The sequence below is a fragment of the Hyaena hyaena genome, unplaced genomic scaffold (assembly GCF_003009895.1).
Source record: "Hyaena hyaena isolate Hyena2069 unplaced genomic scaffold, ASM300989v1 scaffold_233, whole genome shotgun sequence".
NCBI classification, from domain to species: domain Eukaryota; kingdom Metazoa; phylum Chordata; class Mammalia; order Carnivora; family Hyaenidae; genus Hyaena; species Hyaena hyaena.
The window spans coordinates 2,422,293-2,439,630 of record NW_024080866.1 but is presented as its reverse complement, the minus strand read 5'-3'; the positions used below and the strand labels follow the sequence as shown (position 1 = coordinate 2,439,630).

The 17,338-nt window shown below is 39.6% G+C and overlaps 1 protein-coding gene and 1 pseudogene across 1 annotated transcript in view; one reads left to right on the top strand and one right to left on the bottom strand.

The window, feature by feature from the left end:
• OGA (O-GlcNAcase) overlaps positions 1 to 16,887 on the bottom strand; it is a 30,417-nt gene extending 13,530 nt beyond the window's left edge. The window contains exons 1-9 of the mRNA XM_039243923.1: positions 16,241 to 16,887; positions 12,057 to 12,108; positions 11,524 to 11,621; positions 9,817 to 9,947; positions 7,860 to 8,031; positions 5,501 to 5,599; positions 4,139 to 4,423; positions 1,365 to 1,523; positions 286 to 899 (exon numbers count right to left, since the gene is read on the bottom strand). Of these exons, the coding sequence (XP_039099854.1) occupies positions 286 to 899; positions 1,365 to 1,523; positions 4,139 to 4,423; positions 5,501 to 5,599; positions 7,860 to 8,031; positions 9,817 to 9,947; positions 11,524 to 11,621; positions 12,057 to 12,108; positions 16,241 to 16,439 (1,809 nt within the window). The 5' untranslated portion in view covers positions 16,440 to 16,887. The remainder of the gene's footprint in view (positions 1 to 285; positions 900 to 1,364; positions 1,524 to 4,138; positions 4,424 to 5,500; positions 5,600 to 7,859; positions 8,032 to 9,816; positions 9,948 to 11,523; positions 11,622 to 12,056; positions 12,109 to 16,240) is intronic.
• Positions 8,096 to 8,250, top strand: LOC120239627 (annotated as a pseudogene).
• Positions 16,888 to 17,338: the final 451 nt, after the last annotated feature.

The following is a 17,338-nucleotide window of genomic DNA, read 5'->3' as shown; positions in this document are numbered from 1 at the left end:
AGGATCACAGGGCTTAAACTCTTTAGATAAGCAATAAAAGTCTGTCTCCCCAAACTGACAAATATTTCTGAAATAATCAACTGTGTCTTTCCTTCATTTTCCACTATAAGGTCAAACTATGGAACTCTACATATCACAATCAGCAGAGTCCACAACCACTTTACAGAGCACATTCTAAAATGTGGTCAAGTTTCTGCTAGTTACCAATAGATTCATTTAAGACATCATATCATCAGCACGGGGATGCACCCACACTAGAGAAGCAGATAAATCACACATACTCACTTTTTCAGAGTCTTTTCCTTTGCAATTGACACTGACAACACTGCTATTTGCTCGAAGCCACTGGAATTCCCGTAACATCTGTGCTCCTTTGGGTCCATGCTCATAAGGAAGGTAGAATAGGTCAGCAAGCAACTGCAAATCCTCCAAAGTCACTGGTTCAACAGTGTACAAAGGCTTTTCATTTGGACCTGGCACAAACTGTTCCTTGTTTGTCTGTTCATCAGTCTGCATGGGGGCAATATCACTAATGCAGTCTTCCTGCATAGACATCTCTGGGGATTTTGATTCGGTTATGCTCTCTTTATCTGTGTCCATTGGTTTCAATTCCTCAGCCATTTTAGCTTCAACAATTTCAGTGAGTATTTGACTGTCATTCTTGTGGTCTGTTTCTTCTTGTTTTTCCACTACCATGTCCATGGGTTCCTCATCTGACTGTTTCTTTTCTTCTTCCTTGGTCAGAGCTGTTGGCTCACCACTCAAGGCTGCTCCCTGGCTCATAATGGGCTCCTGGTAAACTGTTGTGACTACAGTTGTGGCATTTAAAGAGGGTGCTGCAACTAAGGGAGTCCCATCAACTACACTTGCTTTAGCTCCACTGTGTGCAACTTGCCTACCTAGAAAAAAAAATTGCCACAAAGATAACCAGAATTAGAAACAGAACAAATCAGATCTAAAAAAATGTTTTCTTATCGTATCTCTAACCTCAATTTGAGATTCCAAATATTAAGCTTTGAGAAGAGTACAATTCCTCTAAACCACCAGGGACGTAGGAAGGTTAAGAGAAGAGGAAAGAAACAAATTATAAACATCCTCTAAATATGCCAACATGTATTATCTTCTCTTTTGGAGATCTAGAGCAAAAAATAATTACTTAAAAAGGACATTTTTTAAAACAAATTAGCATTCCATCAAGATAAAAGCTACCCCAGACCAAAAGTTAAGATTTTAAAAACCTTATTTCTCTAGATCCCTTCCCAAATTTTACTTTGTTTTGTGGGCTTTTGATAGGAACATCCCAAATGTTCTTTATGATTCAACCAAGAGATCCAAAACCCCTTACAACAAAGAGCCAAACTCACTGCTATACTGATGAGGTACACCAAACTCCTGCAACCATTCTGTTAAGGCTAACTTTAGAGCCATTTGTGGACTATAGAGCACATCAGTTTCAATATCTTCATCACTGCCTTCATTTTCTAACTTTATCTGGATCGATACAGTACTGTCTTCACTGTCAGCTGCAAAACAAAACAAAAAAAAAAAACACAAAAAATGGTTTTGATTACAAAAGCCTCCTGACAAGTGAGAGGAACAAATGCAAAAACACCAGTTGTTACAGTACAACTAGAGAAAGAAGGAACAGGAACATGAACAAACCTTAAACATAAAAATACAAACATAACCAAGACCCTTAAGTGAACCACTTCACCTAGAAGTCATCTATATGCCTTGCTAAATGCCTGGGTGGCTCAGTTGGTTAAGTGTCTGGACTTCAGCTCAGGTCATCATCTCATGGTTCCTGAGTTCATGCCCTACATCAGGCTCTGCACTGACAATGTGGAGTCTGCTTGGGGCGCGCACACTCTCTCTCTCTGCCCCTCCCCCGATCACACTCTCCTTCTCTCTCTCACTGAAAATATGTAAACTTAAAAAAAATAAAGTTTTAAATGCATGGCTTAATGTAAAATCCCAAATGAAATACAAAACACTAATTTCAAGGGCTCCTGGGTGGCTCAGTTGGCTGAAGATCTGACTCTGGATTTCAGCTCCAATTATAATCCCAGGGTCATGGGACTAAGACCAGTGTCAAGCTTCCCACTGAGCATGGAGTCTGCTTAAGATGTGTTCTTTCTCTCTCCCTCTGCCCCTCTTCCCCATTTGCATTTTCTCTCTAAATCAAGTAAATAAATAAGTTCTTTAAAGCCACTAATTTGAGAATCACTGGAAAAGTCAATCATAAATGTTCAGAGTGCCAATTATTGGCAATGTGACGTTAAAGGTATAGGATTCCATAAAGAAAACATTCCCTATCCTTGAGTGGCATTATAAATTAATGGACAAATCATTATGAAAACATAATAAGTAAACAGGTATATTGAGGGAAAGAGAAAAATCAATAGAGAACCCACATATTAATCACAGATCATAAGCACATAATGAAGCTCTATACCGGCATAGTGTTAGAGAAAATGAAGTCTGAACTCTGGGCTTAGTATCCAAAACCTTCTATTCTAGCTTTCTTTCCTATTTCCCTGCACATGGCCCAGTTTGGCTACTACTCTTTAATGTACTTCATGCTTTGCCTTAAAAGCAGGAGGAGGTAGATGCCATGCACCCAGAGGGAAGTGAGACTATATTTTGTTTTTTTAATTCAGGGCAGTGGTCTACAATGACTGAGCCTTAAAGGGAGGCATTAATCCAATAAATAGAATTGGAAGTAGGGGTACAGAACTGAGAAACAGAACACAGCTATATGACTACATACCCCACCCAAGCACCATAATGTGACATTTCCATACCCCCTAAATGAGCCAAAATTCAGATAAGTTCAAATTTTCAGTGTCTAGTGCTTTTTATCTCGTCCACCAACCCTTTCATGCACAGCAACCTTTACTCATACTGTGATGCAATTTAAGTATCCCCTCCTCTATGAAATGGTTTCTTAGCACCACTTTTGCTTAACAGAAATAATCACTCCCTTCTCTGTGTTCCCACAGCACTTAGTAAACAATTTCCTCAGCATTTATCAAACTACAACACAGTCGTCTATACGCTTTATCCAAAAGGACTATGGTCTTCAAAAGTGGGGATACTTTATTCTTTGCATTCTTCGTGCCAGGAAGGTGCACTTGCCAAATCTTAGTGTTTAATTAATGAATAAACAACTAGCCAGCATTCTCTTCCTTAGAAACTCAATTGGGAATTTTTCATGATTAAAAAAATCAGTACGCCAATGTCTAAAATGACAAAATAGAATGTTAATTTATATAAGCTGAAATATAAATGATATACAAAGTAATCCAGATAGTAGCTAGTCATCAAAAATATCTCATTTAGGGGCGCCTGGGTGGCTTAGTCAGTTAAGCGTCCGACTTTCGCTTAGGTCATGATCTCGCGGTTCGCGGGTTCGGGCCCCGCGTCGGGCTCTGTGCTGACTGCCAGCTCAGAGCCTGGAGCCTGTTTCAGTCTGTGACTCCCTCTCTCTCTGACCCTCCCCTGCTCACGCTCTCTCTCTCTCTCCTAGAAATAAATTTAAAAATTAAAAAAAAAAAATTAAAAAAAAAAAAATCTCATTTAATGAAGATCACCAGAAAACAGATTGAATCAGAATAATTCTAGGAATAACAGGAACACTAAAAAACTACTTTGTCAAGTGCTCAGATTTCAAAGTCACATTTTAAAAGCAAAGAATTGAGGGGGCGCCTGGGTGGCTTAGTCGGTTAAGCGTCCGACTTTTGCTTAGGTCATGATCTCGCAGTTCGTGGGTTCGAGCCCCATGTCGGGCTCTGGGCTGACTGCCAGCTCAGAGCCTGGAGCCTGTTTCAGTCTGTGACTCCCTCTCTCTCTCTGACCCTCCCCTGCTCACGCTGTCTCTCTCTCTCCTAGAAATAAGACATTAAAAAAAAAAAAATTTTTTTTAATTAAAAAAAAAATAAAAGTAAAGAATTGAGGCCAAGAAATTATTAAGTAATTGTCCAAAGCCACTCAGCCCCTTCGGCCCTTCTATCACTCACAGGACTAAACAACACACTTTTAAAAAATTCTTAAATTATGATGACAAACCCACACCTGCCAATAGCTTTAGTTAACCACAGCTCTCCCCACAAGGTCAAGGATTAAGCAGTCTACTTACTCATCACTACATCTTTTCTCACTCCATTCATGTTTGATTTGTACCAGGTGGCAAGGGTGTGGATAGCAACATAGTTGGCTTCAAATTCACAATTTGGATTAGTAAGGACTCCTTTTAACCGTGGAATGAGTTCTGTGGATCTTCCTTTGTATGGGCCCAGAAACAGTCTCTTCTGATCATAATCATTAGCATGAATGTTATCCCAGATTACTGGAGCTCTCTTAATAATCTTAGAAACTTCTTCAATAGATTCCACTGGAATTTCTTTAGAAACAACTTTCGGACCTAGAAATAAGGACAATCATTTGTTAAAAGACCCTCAAACATGATTCTTCAAAATAAAGTGCATTCAATTTTTTTACTGTATTTTGTTATTTATATACTTTCTAACAATTTTTCTTTTCAAAGTAACATAGCAACATGTCTTTTTGAGTATTCCGTTTTACTCAACCCCTCCCCAATATTTTCTCAGGTCACATTTCTAGAAATGGAATTAGTAATAAAAAGAAAGAATATTTGGGTTAAGCGTCTGACTTCGGCTCAGGTCATGATCTCACGGTTCATGGGTTCGAGCCCTGCATCGGGCTCTGTGCTGACCGCTAGCTCAGAGCCTGGAGCCTGTTTCAGATTCTGTGTCTCCCTCTCTTTCTGACCCTCCCCTGCTCACACTGTCTCTCTCTCTCTCTCTCTCTCAAATAAATAAAACATTTGAAAAAATAAAAAATAAAAAAAAAAGAAAGAAAGAATATTTAAGGTCTGAGCAGGCTTCCTCAAACTGATATGTTAAAAAGGAACAAATTTTCGGCGTGCCCAGGTGGCTCAGTTAGTTAAGTGTCCGACTTTGGCTCAGATGATAATCTTGAGGTTCATGAGTTCCAGCCCCGCGTTGGGCTCTGTGCTGACAGCTCAGAGCCTGGAGTCTGCTTCAGATTCTGTCTCCCTCTCTCTCTCTGCCCTTCCTCTGCTCACCTCTGTCTCTCTCAAAAATAGACATTAAAAAGAAAAATTTCATGTAAATAATTCATTTTCCCATTACAATACAGCTTGTTGATTACTGTCAATCCAGCAGGATAGCTTTCATTTTTAATAAAACACTCTCCTCCTACGGCTGAGAACAATCTTTTAGCCTAGTTCCCTATAGATCTATTATTCACCAGCAACTGATACTCAGATTCACTACAAAATCCTTAAAGATGTTTTTTATACTAAACGAAGAACGTATACTTCATAAAAGAAAGGGAATTTTAACAACAAAGTTTTCTGGCTAAGGCTCAGTTTTCAAAAAGTATCCAAGTAACCAGAACAACCAATTTTTAAGTTCTAGCTAACTAAAGTTTTACTGTATAAATCTTAAAGACTTACCTGTCCAAAGCACCTCAATTCCAGGTAGAAGCTTTTCACCCACAGTCCTTAAATAAGGAGACTGAGACACATTTGGGTAACAGAAAGTGCCACAATATTCTAAATGTAAGAAAGAAAATTAAGTAAAACAGGAGTGAAACGGTCATAGATTTTTAAATGTGGGGAAAAAAATTTCTACCAATTCTGTTATTTTCATACAAACGATAAAGAGCTTCCAAGTCATGTCTCAAAGGAAGTAAACTCAGGTGAGTAGTTTATTAAACAAATTAAAAAGAAACAATAAAATCTGATATTCTTCCCCCAATAATTTGTATCAATGCTTATGAACTAATCACTAGAAATACAAGTTTACTAAAGAAATAATTGGAAATCATTTTCTATATGCTTTGAATCGGCTACCTTTCTGTTACAATTAGAGGCCACACAGAATGAACTGACAATATCATAACAGACAAAATGCAGTATTATGTGCCATGCTATTAAGACTCAATTGCAACTAAATAGTAATTTACAGCTTCTGAACTGAAATAATCAGCAAAATTAAAAGAGAACCAATAGAATAGGAAAAGATATTTGTAAATGACATATCAGATAAAGGGTCAGTATCCAAAATCCATAAAGAACTTACCAAACTCAACAACCAAAAAAACACATAATCCAGTGAAGCAAAATTAGGCAAAAGATATAAACAGACACTTTTCCAAAGAAGACACCCAGATAACAGACACTTGAAAAAATGCTCAACACCACTCATTATCAGGGAAATAGAAATCAAAACCACAATAAGATAGCACCTCACCCGTCAGAATGGGTAAAATTAACAACTTAGGAAACAAAGATGTTGGCGAGGATGCAGAGAAAGAGGAACCCTTTTGCACTGCTGGTGGGAATGTAAACTGGTGCAGCCACTCTGGAAAACAGTATGGAGGTTCCCCCCAAAATTAAAACTACAACTACCCTATGACCCAGCAATTCCACTACTAGGTATTTATCCAAAGGATAGAGATATGCTGTTTTCAAAAGGGCATATGCACCCCAATGTTTATAGTAGCATTATCAACAATTGCCAATGTACAGAAAGAGCCCAAATGTCCACTGACAGATGAATGCATAAAGTGGTGCACGCGCGCGCACACACACACACACACACACACACAATGGAGTATTACTCGGCAATCAAAAAGAATAAAATCCTACCATTTGCAACAATTTGGATGAAACTAGAGTGTATTATGCTAAGCAAAATTAGTCAGAGAAAGACAAATACCATATGACTTCACTCATATGTGGAATTTAAGATACGAAAGAGATGAACACAAGGGAAGGGAAGCAAAAATATAGAAACAGGGAGAAGGACAAAACGTAAGAGACTCTTAAATACAGAGAACAAACTGAGGGTTGCTGAAGGGGTTGTAGGTAGGGGGATGGGCTAAGTAGGCAAGGGGCATTAAGGAAGACACTTGTTGGAATGAGCACTGGGTGTTATATGTAGGGGATGAATCACTGATTCTACTCCTGAAATCACTATTGCACCACATGCTAACTTGATGTAAATTTAAAACAATAAAGTGTAATTTTAAATTTAAAAAAAAGCAAACATTTAGGAAAACATTGAAATAAATAATAAATAGTAATTTGCAGTGAATTAAGTAATTCCTGGTATAATATTACATATTATTTGAGTACTCATGTTTTATCAGGCCACTGAGATAAGTTCATGGCTTACAGTACAGTACTCTCAGGCATATACACAAAATTAAATAAATTCAGACAAAATTTATTAGAACTAACTTATTTATCTCTTCCTGAAAAAGAGGTTGAGGGGAAATTCCTTATAAGCCTAATTTTGAGAGGCAACTAAGAGAGGCTAATACATTATCAATTGAAGGAACAAGGGAGGGAAGGTGAAAGAGGAAAAGGGGGGCAAGGGATACTTAGCAAGTTTTCTATGCTGAGTACTGGAAATAAGAACCCAGATGGAAGTGGGAGGAGTGAAAAAGGATACAGATATGCACAGGCAGAAAAAAAGGAACAAGTAGGAGGAAATGAGAAGTGACTAAGTTAAAAGCGATGTAAATTTGTTTTCTAGTTTTACATTTGATAATACTATCCTTCCTTTAATCCTGAAAATGTAAAGTTCATATACTTCCAGTACTAAAAAATACATGAAATCTTTTGTCTGTTCAGTTGCCATTTAGCAGTCCCTAAAATTTCTCCAGTGTTAAGACCTTGAGAAATGTCTTCTAGAAAAAGAATTCCTATTTTTACACACCAAAGGGAGACAACACAATAAAGCCCATATAGAGTTTTCTGAAAATGAAATAAGTCTAGTTAAATATAAGATCATTATATACAATACCTGTGGGACAGAAGAGGAAAGTTTCTGGCTCTCCTAGATATTGATAAATTTCATTTGTGATGGAGACCTGGGCATGAGCAAAAGAACTGAATACCTCTTTGTCTGCTGCACACATATTATGGTCAATATCATCAAAAAGCAAGGCAAATGACCTGCACCCAAACTGAGAAACCTAGGAAAATAAAAAGAAAAAATAAAAGATGATGATTTAGCAGCTCTTTTTAAAGTAAAAATTACACTTTGTGTAGTGGCAGTATTGTAGCCAATGAGGTTTATCCGAGGCGAGATTACTGCTAATTGAAAACTTAAAATAAAAATTAAGAAGTAAAGTAAATACAATGCCTTTATGGATCAGTCCAGAAAGCATGCAACTCTTGATCTGATTTCAAGCCCCACATTGGGCATGGTGCTTACATAAAAAATAGGATTCCAAATAAATATTAAAGTAGACACTTATCAGCTCTACCCAAAAGTCAAATATTTTGCTAGATTGTTCAAAGCCACACCGATTAGCTCAGCTAGACAAGTTGGGACCCATTTTTCATCTGGGTTAGAATGCAGTATGTTCCAACAAAGCTTCAACAATGTGGCCTATCCTACCTCCCTGGCTGCTGATTAATAGAAGACCAAACAGAGAGGCACCTGGGTGGCTCAGTTGGTTAAGCATCCGACTTCGGCTCAGGTCATGATCTTCACGGTTCATGGGTTCGAGCCCCATGTCGGGCTCTCTGCTGACAGCTAGCTCAGAGCCTGGAGCTTGTTTCAGATTCTGTGTCTCCCTCTCTCTCTGACCCTCCCCTGCTCATGCTGTCTCTCTCTCTCAGAAATAAATAAAACATTAAAAAAAAAAAAAGAAGACCAAACAGAGCAAGAAACACAAATGATAAATGAACTCAAGAGATGAAAAACCTAGGCTTGTTCTAGTCCCGAAGACACACTGATCCTAATTAATCTCTGCACATAAACCTAACCAGTCCATGAATCAGAAGAAACATAATAGTATTTGATCAAACAGGGAGATAACCTCTTAAAAAGCATATTCATGGAAACTTAACCTTGTATTAAATTTTTATCTTAATGCCATCAATAATATAAACCTTTGCCTAAAGAAACATGCACATATATATATGTATTATGTAACAGCAAATTTACTTTACCAGAAAAGATGTGCAGCTTTTATGTTAAGCAGAATCTAGATTCCAATCAGGCTTACCAACAGCTTACTTGTTTATTTAGTCTGTTTCCCTTTCCTAATCTCTGGAAACCATCCAACCAAAATGAGTCTGGATTATATCTCTTGTCCCATACTAATTAAATAGGAACTTATGTCCAACAGGTAAAACCCTGTATCTATTAACCTCAGTCACAAATTCAGTCAAGTACCCAATAATATACAGAGCTTCTCAAAATGTGACTCTGGACAACCTGAATTTAAAAATCTTTTTTTTTTTTTTTTAGAGAGAGAGGGAAAGAGAGAGATATCACATGCACAGGGGAAGGGCAGAAGGAAAGAAGAGAATCTTATGCAGGCTTAGGCCAACTGCTAAGCCTAACTCAGAGTTCCATCTCACAACTATAAGCTCACGACCTCAGCCACCCAGGCACCCTTGGAAAACTGGACTTCTGAAATAAATCCTCACTCCAAGTCTGTATTCCCACCTCAAGTCAGTTTAAAAATCTCTGGAAATGAACCCTATTAGCAACCTTTTAAGCATCACTTCTAAGCTTTTCTACTATGGCAATTCTTATGCAAACAAAAGTGAGAAACACTGGCACCTCCAGTAAAGCTCTCTTGACTCATGTTAAGAAAATTTCCTCTATCAAAAGCATGAAGGTAAAAAAAATTGTACAGAAGCAAAGAAGCAAAAATTTGGTTTCCTTTTAACATCATAAAAGCAACTCAGAGAACTTTGTTTCCAGTACTGATTCAGCGAAAAATAATGAAAAAGGAAGTTACCTGGTCCAGTTTGCGTTTCAACGTAGATACTTCCTTGGGGTTAGAAAAGGTAATATCCAATCCAGGTGAGATAGCATAGATGAACTCTATCTCATATTCTCGTGCAGCAGAGATGAGTGTCATAAGTTGCTCTAAGGAAAAGAGTCCAAGTTTTTAGGAAGCAGCACAGAAAACTAAAAGAACCTTCACCTTTCAACTAAAGAGCTCATTTTCTAATTTACAATAGGTCAAGAAAGGAAAAGTCCTTGAATTTTTACAAAACTGTCATGTCCAATGTGACAATAGGTCACACAAAATGCCTCATGTGGCTTAATGTCACCCTAAAGTTAATAAAGCATTCTTTCCTTTCACTGCCATTTCTCAAAAATATTGAATTAAGCATCAGTTCTCTACTGAATATAAACCATTTTTATTTCCTACAGTGCTTGAGATGTACGGGTTTTGTTTCTGCAGTCTCTGAACAACTGAAATTCTTCAATTAAAAAATCTACATATAACTACTTTATAATTTGGAAGAAAAGAAAACTGAGTTCTTAACAACCAAGGTTAAGTGACAGCCTTAACAATCCTTGTCTTTGGAACTACAGGAAAATACTCGTTACACACTTGAAGTTTTTAAAATGTAATAGACAATTTTCCTAAGTAAAATTAAATCCTATTCTATGTACCACTAAATCTATCTTTACATAACTTTCAGTGGTATCTCAAGATAGTCATTTGACTATATTTTGATTATTGATCACATAAAATTTCATTACCAGCACCACCAAAAAATAATTAGGTTGAACACACACTTAAATTATATTGAGTAGTAAACAAAAACACTATGTGGAATGGAGATGGGATACATTTTAATTGCTTTTCATAATTCAAGAAAACTTTCTGCTTTCACTGCTTTGGCTGCGCTCTATAACCAAGTTATCTTATTAGCAACATGTGTGTACCATTTATTTCCAAATATGAAAATGTTTCTCTGTTTACAAGTCCCCAAAGAAAAGCACCACTTATCTAATTTACAAGGGAGTTCTGTCATGTCCTACCCTATTTACTAGTTTTATGTATTTAACTCAACATAATAACATAAATTACAAGGGTAGTTTGCAATAGCTTTTCACTTCAGTAGAAGCCTGGACTAGCGTGAGGCTTTTATTTTAAACAAAGACAAGACCAAGTAATCAAGTGGTCAAGACCAAGCCATTCTTGCATATGAAGCAAAAGGATCAGTAATACTGATCCTGTCTTTACTTAAAATTTTGGTATCTAGCTCATGGATTTTTTTTGCATTAACTTTGGTTTAAAAATTACATAAGACATTATTTTTATCTTCACTGATCTTTTTTTGGAGTCCCTTAAACTTTATACCCAAGGCAGGCACCTCACTTACTTGCCCTAGGCCTAGCCCTGCTTTAGCACCTCTTTGTTCAATGGCCCACTGTTTAGACCACTGACAGAAGTTAAACAGTACAATTTATGATTACAGAACAAATGGGAGTGAGACTGTCATAACCATGAATCACACCATGCCTGCACAACATGAGTAGTTCTCTTTCAATCTCTATACTAACTCACACAGAATTTACCAGACGGGAAAAATGGAAACTACCTACAAAGAGAAAATGAAATACTTAATAAAATCCTTATAAATCTACATTACAGCTCTTTTCTTCACATATTCTGAATTTATGGATTAAAAAAGAAAAAGATTACCAGCTTCCTCCACTGAATACATCTCTCGCCAAAACATCCTATGTTTGTAGTCATCTTTTGGGGCATATAAGTATGTATTTAATTCCCATTTCTGGAGCCTTAAGGGAAAAGAAAATTACATATGTATAAATAGGCAACATGTATAGGCTGTAAACCCCAAATTTTTCCCTTTCTTGGAGCATCTCCATCTCTTAAGAAGCTAATAATATTCTGGGGCAGTAGCTTTTAACCTTTTTGTAATCTAGTGGAATTACAAAAAATTAAATATTACAAGGAATGCCAACGTATTAAAGTCTTAAATACAACAACAGCTCTGAGTGACACAGATGAAGCCCAAAACCTATTCAACTTTCCCAGGAAAACTTTGAAAACCCCTGGCCTAGGTGAAGGAAAGGTAAAAGACCAAGGTAAAAAAAACTTCTGCAACTGAGAAATCATCAAAAATGCACCTGACCTATTCAATGTTAGTTTTTCTTCAAATAAAAGGAAATGTTAATGGTTTAAGACTCTACTTGACAAAGTAAAAAATTTACCTTCTAAAGAGTTCTTTCCTCTGCTCCATCACCCAAGGTCTTCCGTAAAATCCTAGATTCAAAGTAAGAATGAAATTATTTTCAAGTTTCAAAATGTGATGAACTGTTCATTGAGAAAAAATTACAAAACATACAATATAATCCCATTTTGAAAAAAAGTATGTACAATATATCCAAAGGATATTTAGTAGAACTTTAAGGTGTCTTTGGGGGGGGGGGATCATTAACAGTGTCTTTGGATGATGATATTATAAAATGACTTTTATTCCCTTTTTGTTGAGGTAAATTTTCTGGTTTTTCTACCATTTACACTTACTACATATACAATGTATTTTTTAATGTTTATTTTTGAGAGAGACAGAGTATAAGTGGAGGAGGGGGGTGGGGGGGCATACAATCCCAAACCTAACTTAAAAAAAATTTTTTTTAAATAATCTCCATACCAGTGCCAGGCTTGAACTCATGACCCAAAGATCAAGAGTTAGGTGCACTACTGACTGGGCCAGCCAGGTACCTCTAAATCTATCTTTTAATTTTTTTTAAAGGTTGTTTATTGTGGGGGGGGGGGGGGGGGGGGGCAGAAAGGGAGATAGAGGATCCTAAGCAGGCTCCAGGCTCGGAGCTGTCAGCACAGAGCCCGCACTGGGCTCAAGCTCACCAAACCCTGAGATCATGACCTGAGCTGACTGAGCCACCCAGGCACCCCTAAACCTAACTTTTTTAAAGATCTCAATCTTACAACAGAGGAAGGGGAGGCAAAGTAATCCCAAACCGCTAATAATAATCACTACCTGTGAGGAGTTAAACTGCCTTTAAAGTGGGGGATTTAAAAATAGGGGGAAAAAATCAGGAAAAGAATTAGAAAAGAATCTGATCAAACTGATTTTATGATCACCTTATTTTTTTTAAGTTCCTGATATAATAAAAGGGCCAAAAATGCCCTAAACTACATTCACAACAAACTCAACAGTGGAACTGGCCCAAAAAGGAAACTTTCAAGGAGTCTCAATTCCAGAGCAAAGGTTTGAACTGAAAATGCAATAATGTGACCTGCTCCAGTGTCCCAGAAGGGAGGCAAAGCACTAGCAATGCATAACGCAGGTAACAAACCAGCAGAGGAATGACTTAAGTCCTGGTATAAGCACCAAACTGGTATTTGCAGCTCTGTTGTATGGTAATCACACCTTACAACTTGCCTAACCTTTGTCACCGGTCTCAGTCTAATCACCTGCAACAGAGTATGACAACCTCTCAGGAGTACCATGAGGATGGTTAACATCTTATTATGAACATAAAATGCTATACACACACACATACCCACACACACACTACACGCACACAGTCTACTTAAGAGACCACCTAAAACTGAGTTTTCTGTAGTATATTAAACTCCAGTCTCTAGACACAATGGCTACTCTGCACCACAAACAAGGACAATGACAACCAAAGAAAAATTCATTACATACGATGTATGAAACTGCAGCACTTTCCATCAATAATTCAGTTACCCTCTTACAAGTAATTTAGAGAACCTGTATGGCTTAGTGGGTTAAGTGCCCGACTCTGGCTCAGGTCATGATCTCACAGTTCGTGGATTCGAGCCCTACATCGGGCTCTATACTGACAACTCAGAGCCTGGAACCTGCTTTTGGATTCTAGGTCTCGAGACCCCCTTTCTCTGCCTCTCCCCCGCTCACGCTGTCTCTCTCAAATATAAACATTAAAAAAAATTTTAAAAACAAGTAATTTAAAACATTATGTAAGTTCTATACATCTTTACAGCTTTCCTACAACATTTAGCATTATTATTATTTTTCTCTTTAAGGAAAAGGCATTCAACACTCCTTTAGAGTTGCTTCAATACATTAAGAAACATTTTTATATCTTCAGAAGCCTTAACTTTGCTCTCTGTCAGATTCATGGTTTTGGTTAACTGGCACCACAAAGAGTAAGCAGTGCTATTACACAAGTTACCACCAACAAAGGTTTATGAGGTAAAGAAAAATTTTAAAAAGGAATCCTGCCAATACCTCCGTTACTTCCTTTCTTCATTCATTTTAGAAATACCAACTTAGAAGTACTTTCTAAAAAAATCAGGTGCTCAGTCACCAAGAAAAAAAAAATAAGATATGGAGAGAGGAGGAAGAATAGGTAACAGATGACTCTATTCTGAGTAGTTCCTTTTCAATACTATTCTGAAAAAACAAACCACCTTAAGCCACAACAAGCTTTTCTCCACAATTACTGAAGATGTAACAAAGTTTCCTCAGCCTCCCGACTAGCTCTAAAATTTGTATATCCTCCAGCACTCCCCAACCCTCTACCCCAAGATCCCTGATGACAAAATACTTTTTCTAGAATCTCACTACACGCAAACAAGCCCAATAAATACACCAACAGATTAAGTCACACAGAGCAATCATGCTTTCACAAAAAGACTCCAAATAAATAGGTTAAATAGCTTTCCATTCTATCTTCCCCCAAATCCTATAAGACCTTAACTCTGTGAAACTGTTTCACTCCTTACTGTAGCTACATATTAGTCTGTTCTCTCCTACAATTAAGCTTTATCTAAAATACCACAACCACAGGCGCCTGAGTGGCTCAGTTGGCTAAGCAAGGACTTCAGCTCAGGTCATGATCTCTCGTGGTTTGTGGGTTCCAGTTCCGCATCAGGCTCTGTGCTGACAGCTCAGAGCCTGGAGCCTGCTTAGGATTCTGTCTCCCTCTCTCTGCCCCTCCCCCCACTCATGCTGTTTCTGTCTCAATAATAAAATAAAAACATTAAAAAAAATTTTTTTTTAAATTTATTTTTTTTTAATATTTTTATTTATTTCTAGGAGAGAGAGAGAGAGAGAGAGACAGCGTGAGCAGGGGAGGATCAGAGAGAGAGGGAGTCGCAGACTGAAACAGGCTCCAGGCTCTGAGCTGGCAGTCAGCACAGAGCCCGACGCGGGGCTCGAACCCACAAACCGCGAGATCATGACCTAAGTGAAAGTCGGACGCTTAACCGACTAAGCCACCCAGGCGCCCCCAAAAAAAATTTTTTTTAAATACCACAACCATGACCCACCCTTCAAATGAACAGTATGTATGCTAACAATATTGGAAAAGCTGAAGCTCTCAACCTATAGGGTAATCTTTCTACTTCTCTATACCTTTTTGGTCTTTTATAGCAACTACTTTTTATACTGTTACTCCTCCATTACATATGGGAAAAAACTAATATACCAAACAGCTAGGAAACTCTAAGTAGGCCAAAAGACTTCAGAAAATTAAAATACACACTGTACTCAAGGAAAGAGCAGTAAGACAACTGACCCATGCTTTCCACAGAATTCTTGGTCGAATATCTATTCACTATATTCATAAACTGTGATACAATCATCAGGTTATTTTCCCCAACGACACACATACATACATACATACATCCAGCATTTTAATGAGAAGTGAGAAAGTCAAAGGGCATTTTTAAACCTCTACTGCAGTTCCTAAATTAACATTCTGTATCCCTGATACTATCCCAATCAAAGCTTCATCCCCTAGAGCCAAAGCACAGCAGCTGCCAAAGGACAATTTTCTAGGCTGCAAAAGATTCTACGAAGGGTGGGAGGCGGGGACTGACCACCAAAAAAAAAAGAAAAAAGAAAAGAAAGAAAGAAAAGAAAGAAAGAAAAGAGAAACTATGCAAAGGGTTAATTTGTAAAATCATAGCTCGACTGCGCCTCTCTTCGCTCCCGGAGTACAACAAGCACATTCGTGTGGGTATGTTGTTCCCCACCCCCACCCCCCACGGCGTGAGGACAGCAGGACTATACAGGTTTTTCCATTTTAACACAGACCACCCTAGGAGACAAGATCCCAAGGTACAGAGACTTGCAACTCAGAGCCTAACACCAGGCTCCAAACTACCGCCTCCGCAGGAGCGGGCCTGGCTCCAGCCCAAGGCGGGTGGGGTCAGGCATGTTAACAGCCAGAGGGGAATTCAACGCTGCATAACAACGTGAGACTTGCCCACCGTCCCGCCTCTCCCCTCTTCTAAACCGGATCAAGTTTCAGGGCCAAAATAGTGACACCTTTTTAGAGCCTCCCAAAGCACCCCCCCACGCGAGGAGAGAACGTGTTAGTACTAGGACGGAACGGGAGGGAGGACGTTCTCGCCCACCCCGCGCGAGAGCGCTCACCTTCCACTACGCCACATAGGAACCTCCGAGCCCCTCCTGCCGCCCCGGCCACCGCTGCTCCCCCGGCCCCGGCTGGGTTGTCTTCTCCGGGGGCCGGAGCTGCTGGCGGCTCCAACGATGCCCCCGCGGAAGCGGCAGGGGTGGAGTTGAGCTCGCTCTCCCGCTCCTCCAGCGCCGCCTGGCTCTCCTTCTGCACCATCCTCCTGCCCCCGGCCGCCGCCACCTCTGCGGGTCCTCCTCGGCCTCCGTCCGTTGGGCCGCCGGCCCGGAGCCCTGGAAAGGGCCTCGGCTCCAAGCGCGCGCCCTTCGTGTTCCTTCCCTTCCCCCTCGGCCCTGCCCCCTCCCTTCCGCAGGGACCCGAATGCCCGGATGAGAAGGGCGGCGGCACCGGCGCGAGCCCTTTGTCAGCCGCTGCCTCAGCCTAAGCTGGGGAGCCGGAAGCCTAAGCGGAGGGCGAGGCCACGACCTCTCGTTCTCTGGAGGTAGATAGCCAAACCTCCTTTTCTTGGTCGCAGTTAGCCTCTGCTACCTCCCGATAATCTTAGCTTTTCCGCTGTTTCCCCCTCAAAACCCGTAGGTCTCCACCACCGCTGCCTCTACCGCCTGCTTCCTGTTTATCCGCACTGCGCCTGCGCCGGAGACCGGCTCAGACCGGTCCCCTCAGCCCGACTACCCCTCCTTCTTTTGGGCCAGCCTATTGAGCTTCATTCGATAGGGGGAAATAGAACAGAGGAGACGCGAAAAACGGAAAGTCATGAAGGCGATGGAATGTACCATTTGTGCTCACCACCCTCTAGGACAAGGAAGGCGCTCTGGAACGAACCATTACCCCTCCTGAAGAAGGGGAGTATGGGAGGAGGCTGCAACCGGTTAGGGCAATAGGGAAGGGGGGGTGAAAAAGAGAGGTGTTTACTCTCTCAATGCGCAGGCGCGGGAACGAAACCTCTAGTTCTTAAAGAGATAGGAAGAAACTGACCTATTTTCTACTGAGATTCTTCTAGTAGGTTGGCTCATTACATCACCCAGACCCAGGATCGGTTCTGTGAAGACAACATTCCAAGGGGCTCAGCTTACTCCTCTGCCTTGAATCATTTTCCC